The sequence below is a fragment of the Chaetura pelagica genome, unplaced genomic scaffold, assembly GCF_000747805.2.
Source record: "Chaetura pelagica isolate M959 unplaced genomic scaffold, ChaPel_1.0 scaffold288, whole genome shotgun sequence".
NCBI classification, from domain to species: Eukaryota; Metazoa; Chordata; class Aves; order Apodiformes; family Apodidae; genus Chaetura; species Chaetura pelagica.
The window spans coordinates 989,922-996,648 of NW_009954190.1; the positions used below are offsets into that span (position 1 = coordinate 989,922).

A 6,727-nucleotide genomic window follows, 5' to 3' on the forward strand; every position below is an offset into this window, starting at 1 on the left:
TGTAATACAGTATATCACAGTTATATTTGCAGCAATTAAGACCTTTATATTATTCACAATGTAAAGTTCCAGTAAGGCAACTCGTGATAGTCGTTTAAGGCTATAGAAACTTTTCCCCTGAGCAAAAGATGGTCAGAATTTGTGGAAACTGCCAGGGCAGCTTTTATCACTTGAACATTACAGAGTAGTACACTGGTCTGTTGTAAGTAATCATATAAAGCTGTAAAAATACAAGTATCCTTTCTCCAACCACAATGCTGTGCCTCATGCTATAAAAATAGAGCAGGCATGCAATTTCGTTTTTCCAATAAAGCTACAGGGCAATTTTCCAGAAGAGAAATAATGAATTTGGAATCTTATTACAGAGACTTCCAATTAAAAATCACCAATTAAAGGAAGATGGCCTCAAGCACTAAGTCTCTAGAACTGCTTGTCAGAGAATTGTGTTGGCTATAATGAAAGCAATTAGTAATTGAAGTTTTTAGACTACTACTTCTGTGTACAAAAAGACTTGGAAAGGTTTTGATGCACCTACTTTAAATTACAGAAGCAGTACAGTATTTTATTGACATTCTGAAGTCAGACTTTATCAGGACAATTAATTATGGTTACTACTTCTAGTGGAAAATGAAATTTGACTGAAAGCTGCACGCATTCTTGGGTTTGGTTCAAGCTGATGTTATGTTACCACAAGAAAGTATTTCACAGTAGCTCAACATTTGCAACCCAAAACATTTAGTAGCATTAGCAAATTTGACTTTCTAAAGAAAACCTACAAGGTATGGAGAGCAGAGATTAAGAAGTAAGATGGTGTAGTTATTAAAAATGCCTCCAAAACTTGTATTTCACTGTTTCCCAAAAGTCAGTTTTTCTTCGCAAAAAGAAGAGAAAAGCATCTTCAATCTAGAGACATGATCTAGTCAGACAATTCTACTCCATTCCTTAAAAACTAGAAAATTACACCTCCATTTCTACCTACTGCTTTTAAAAATGCTTTTTATGTTAGTTTTTTACTTGCTTTCCTCATTCTGCATTTACTAGTAAATTAAATTGAGTAAAAACATAGAAAACCAGGCCAGAGAGAGACTGGCAGCAGAACCAGCCTTTCTTAATGTTTCAAGACACACACACGCCAATATTGACAGAATTTTTCTTTTTTTTACCAAACACCTACTAGGTTTTTATTTTTAGGTTTTTTAAATTTCCAGTTACATGGAAGTCCTATTACTGACAGCAGCACCTTTGCAAGCCAAAGGCAGTACAGAACCAGGGCTCTTCTCTGTTCTCAACCAAAAATGTGAGGCTTAATGAGCAAAGGTTGGAGAACATATTAACAAGATGATAAAAGTGTTGCACTGCTACTATTCTGTTGCATGGTAATCCCTCTGAGGATGAAAAGAAAAACGGTTTCTAGAAAATTTAAGCCAAAATCCATCACCAGTTGCAGTTCACTTTAATGATTTAAAACTATAAGAATGGTAGTAAACACCTAATAAAACATTACATCTCTATTTTGTTTTCTTGGTTACTGTAATTCCAATAAACAAGAAAGTTGTTTAAAAATTTTAATCTATTCCTTCGAGGTAGATAACAGAAATTCTTCAGTGAACTCAGAATCTCTTTATACCCCTGTGACTATGAAAAGTTCATAGTCTAGACAGTCAAAAACATAAAAAGATGGGCATATGCTGAATGCCTATAATCTAATGTTGTTAACACACACATCTGAAAATACAGTGAACAAATGTATCTGAAGTTTGTACGAACTGGAATTTGCACAATCTTTAGGAAGTCCTAATTACAAAGCTCATTCCACTGGAAATGATATGTGACATGAAATTACCTACGGCTTTTCATAAAAGCAGCATCTAAAAACGCAGTCAATTGCACCTTGTCACCTCACAGCCAGAGCGTATTTTATGGGGTTGCCTACGTTTCCTCCACTTAAGAAACTGGTAAAGCACAGGAAATTTTCCAGACTACTGTAAGCCTATTTTGAGAAAAATCTTTCATTTGCTGAAGCATGTAATAGCGTGCAGATTTTTAAAGCAATCATTACCATCAATATGGAAAGCAATGTTTAATGGATATAGTAATTTTAACATTTTAATTAGTTTACTTACTCTTATATGTAGGGTATATCTAGATATACTAACATGAAAAAAATATTACTTATTACTGTACACAAAAAAGGATATCATTCCAAAACCAGAAGAACCATGTCACATACATCCAGAATTTCGTTGCCAAGTATATTCCAAGGGGCAGTGCACTGTGCATGGAATGATCAAAGAATGACCTATAAAGTAGGAGAAACATCACATGATAAGTTTTGACTTATAAAATGCGAAACCTGAACTACTGCTTCTGAAAAACACTTCCCTTTAAAATACGTACTATATGGGATACTGTAAAATATGCCATAAAAACATTTTCCTCACTTTTACCTTCAAGGTTCCTAAGAAATTCCCTTTTTCAACCTGTACAGAAGAAGCATCAAGACTGAAAGCTATTTAATTAAAATTTATAAATTAACTTCCGAAGTGAATGTCAAGAACTGGACAAGAAAGGTAGAATGGGTAAATACTAATGCTAAAACTACACTGTGAAAGCAGCTAGAAACTCGTGAGATTCCAAGCCTACATGGATAGTGGTTGCACGCTGCATTTACTTATGAGATTGCTGTGCTAAAGGTATTTTTTAAACTCATACAATGAAAATCACACATCAAAATAACTTCAGTAAGAGAAGAGCTTAAGAGACCGTGGTGCCATCAGCCTATATACTTCAAATATTTTAAATTTTTTAATCTTTTGTTTCTGTTACAGTTGTCAATAGAAAAGCAGAAAAAATACAGATAAACTAATTTCTAATATCACTAGACTTGCCAAGTTCTAAGACAGAATGCTGTTACTCTATTTAAATAATCAACCCAACAAAATTATTTTAATCTTCTTATACTCTTGCATTTTAAAGACTACCCTGAATAAATCTGAACACCATTGAAACAAACTAAGTGAATGACTAAGTTACTTGTACCCAAGAAAAAAATGCTAAACATACCGAAACTGCTCAACTCCTTGAAACAAAACTTCCATCATCTGCCTAAACATCCTTACAGTCATGCATTTTGCTTTTTGTTCTGGTGGTGCCCCCAGGGCTGTCATAGACAAATGCATGCACTGAGTAGTTTCCATTTCACTCCTTTGCTGCCTTGCAGTAAACATCTCTTCTCTAGTGGAAGTTTCTTACATCTTTGGACACAGTAGTTACTCAGCAGTAATCTTTCCTTCAGTAATTTCAGCGTGTGTGTGTGTGTGTGTGTGTGTGAAAGGAGTAGGGAGGAAAACACAGCTAAGCAGATTACCTAAAATTCAACAGAGAAAGGAAATACTACTAGAATAACAGCAAAAGTTTAATTCAAACCTGGGCTTTGTGAAAAACACTTCCCAACATATTTATACTAAACATTAAGCAAAGGATAAGAGAAAGTAAGACTGTTAATCCTGAATATGTGTCAGGTAGGTCAAGAATATAACAGCTGGGAAAATACAATCTTGAGAAACTTGAAAAAATTCTCTCCTTGCCTCCTGCAGGCAGCATGGTTGAGGATTTGCATTGCCAAATAAATTATGTGTGGGAGGAGCAAATTGCACATCCTCAGAGATGACCAAAAGACTGAACAGATTATCATTTGCAAAGGCTTTATGACCTCCCACCTGCTTCCTGGTGGACCAAGTTCACTAAAATTCTATGAACTTGGTTTGAAGAATAGATATCTTTTCCTTTCCTCTTCAAACAGAAAGGAAGAAGTAAGGTTCAAATAAAGACTGAATTCAATGCCATTAAAGCAGAAAGCTCCTAAGTATGAAGATAGAATAAGCTCTTCTATACGTCACATATGCCAACAAAAAGCGAAGGATATACAAAGTAATCTACAGATCTTGATAATCATGCCTACATGTGTATATGTGCACATGTACATGTAAGTGCATTTAGAGATATTGAAAGTAATCACAAATACAAAATTATTTATGATCAGGTAACACATTTTTTTAATTATTAGAAAGCAGTCTTTTACTTTAATCACCCTTTCCATGACAATAAAAGTTACAGTATCTGACTCAATTTCTCTCTTTCTATCTTTACATGTCTGTAAGTATTTAAATTCTTAAAAAATAGGTTTTAATAGCACCTTCGCAGAGATCTTTTTTCTGTTCCTTTCTACTAGCTTTCCCCTTGACTGCTCTCTGCAAAATTCATGTTGGAAACTCTTTATAGACAGACATTCAGCACCCTCCTCTGGATAATGACTGAACTTCTGGTCTGCTCTTAGTTCCTATTATCTCAGTGATATTCACCCAAGGTAATTCCATGGCTATTTGCAAGTCAACAGAACATTACAAGAGCTAGTAATTTTTAAAATTCCAACAAAAATTTCACGTTACATGTCAAAAAAACATAAAATAGAAATTTAAGCTTATTTATCCAATAAAGATGTCAGCAAAGCACTTCTTCTGTACACGCTAAACAGACAGTGTTCTGGTAAAACACTTACTTTGAAAGAAACTGCACCATAGCCCAAACGCCACCATACATCAGCCCCTTAATGAGCCAAGAATCAATGTCTAGGTCTGCTATAAACCCAACCAGCCAAATAACTAGGAAAGGAGTTCCCAGCATCACCTTCTGACGGAATTCCTATATAGAAACAAATATCTGTAAGTAACTCTATTTTCAACAACAGATTGTATAAGAATATTCTAGAATAAATAGGACAGTCACAAAAATTTAAATTTTCAAGAAGCTTAAATAGAGGGAGGAATTTTCTTACTTTTTTCTCATTTCCTCTATGTATATATGTCCAATGAATATGCATGAAAAAATCTTCCTAAAATTTTGTAACAAATCTGTAATTGTATTTATTTTTTACAAACTATCTTCTATAGACTCTGCTCTTAATTCAGAATAAAGGCAACAGTAGCTCTTTTTTAAGAATTTGTCAAAGTGTACATGAACTACATGGTAATCTCAGTGAACTTTAAAGACTGCAATTATGCAAATAATAAATAAGGTCATACTGAAGTGTCTATGAGAAAAGATAGGACCTTTTTTGTCCTGCACTATGTGCGTATAATTCCTGATGAAGGCACTGTCCTCTTTCCAGTTATTCAAAGCACAGTCACAACAGCCATGTACACACAATGCAATGCACAAGCCACTTACAGTCAATAATCACTGTGTTGTTATATTACCACTGGCTGTAGCCAGTACTTTAATCATCAAGACACAATGTGTCTTTAAATCAAGAAGTTGCAACAAATCAGTGATAGCTATATTTAATATCCAGCACAACACTCAGCCTGGTAAGAAAATATCAACTCTATATAAGTTATCAAACTATAGGCAGTTAGACAATTCTTCATGCTAGAGCAATATGTTACCCTTTATACCTTCTTTTCTTGTCTCCCTTTATCTAAAGTATTAAATAATAATCTGAGAAGAAAAGGCCTCCACATCAGAGATTTGTGTATTACATGATACTGCCAAGATTGACTTGCTTCTCTCATTCAACACAAACCACTAAATAATTAGAGAGAAGATCATAGTTCAAGATATCTAAAATGCTTCTTTCCTTAGATACTTGAGAGACAGCTTTGTGAAAGTCTTGGCTACTCCAAACAATACCAAACCACTTGGTATGTTCCTAATGTTTACTAAGCACAAAAACTAAATGTAACTGCATGGAAGTTTTCTTCCCTCCTGTCTTGAATAAAGCTTTTATTTTTTTTCTTTTGCAATTAATTTTGTCATAACAAAAAGATCTTTCCTAAAAAGTGTGGAAACATGAGGAAACCACAGTACCAAACTGCTTACTTTAACCAAACACACACCTCCCCAAACCAACAGCAGTAGTAATACTGATTTACGTGTTATCCTACTTCTTACCTTATCAGCTTTTAGTTTTCTCAGAAAGGATGGACTGTCATACCCCTTTGCCTGTCTTGCTTCCTGTAGATGATTGATCATCCAAACGTTTTTCCTCTGTTTTGCTAGATCAAGTGGTGATTCTCCCTGCCCGGAGTACAAAAGTAGGAAACATCCAATTTAAAAATAAAACACATTCAGAGCACTTTTGAAAGAAGATTGGCAGGTAAAAATAATACATTTAAATTAGCTTAAGCTACCTTCAGACATACTTTTTACTCTGCAGCTTATTTGACATCAAACATCATTCATTCCTTTCAGTCTTTTTCACTCTCTCACAACTACACATGAGTGGACAAGGAGGATATTAAATGTGTGATCCTGACAATATGTATGTTCTGACATAGCAAGAATTGTTGCCTTTGGCACAACACATCTATGTTTCACTGTACTACACACAGTCTACTAGTCTGTAAATGAAAGACTGTGCTTCCCCCTCAGCTATTGACAGGCAGCAGAAATCAAGCAAAGAATAAGAATTCGTGACCCACTGGATCATGGAAACTCTTGCAATCTAAAGCCTGACTTCTCTGTTAATTCTCTGCCTTCTTGGCAGAGTGAAGCTATTAATATAATGGAATGTTTCTATAAGGCATTTTTTTCCACAAGCTTCATGTTCTTATATTCATTTCAGTTACTGAAGTCCTAGGAAGAAAACAGGAAAGAATACACTGTTCATGTCGAGCTTATTCCAAAACTCTGAGCTTTTATGCTTAGCTTGTGCTTCATGTACTTTCAG

At 34.7% G+C, this 6,727-nt stretch overlaps 1 protein-coding gene across 1 annotated transcript in view; it reads right to left on the minus strand.

Annotated features, from left to right (window-relative positions):
• Positions 1-6,727, minus strand: part of ZDHHC17 (zinc finger, DHHC-type containing 17) — a 56,929-nt gene that overhangs the window by 22,980 nt on the left and 27,222 nt on the right. Inside the window, exons 7-9 of the mRNA XM_010003063.1 lie at positions 5,950-6,075; positions 4,559-4,701; positions 2,199-2,299 (exon numbers count right to left, since the gene is read on the minus strand). Coding sequence (XP_010001365.1) covers positions 2,199-2,299; positions 4,559-4,701; positions 5,950-6,075 — 370 coding nt within the window. The remainder of the gene's footprint in view (positions 1-2,198; positions 2,300-4,558; positions 4,702-5,949; positions 6,076-6,727) is intronic.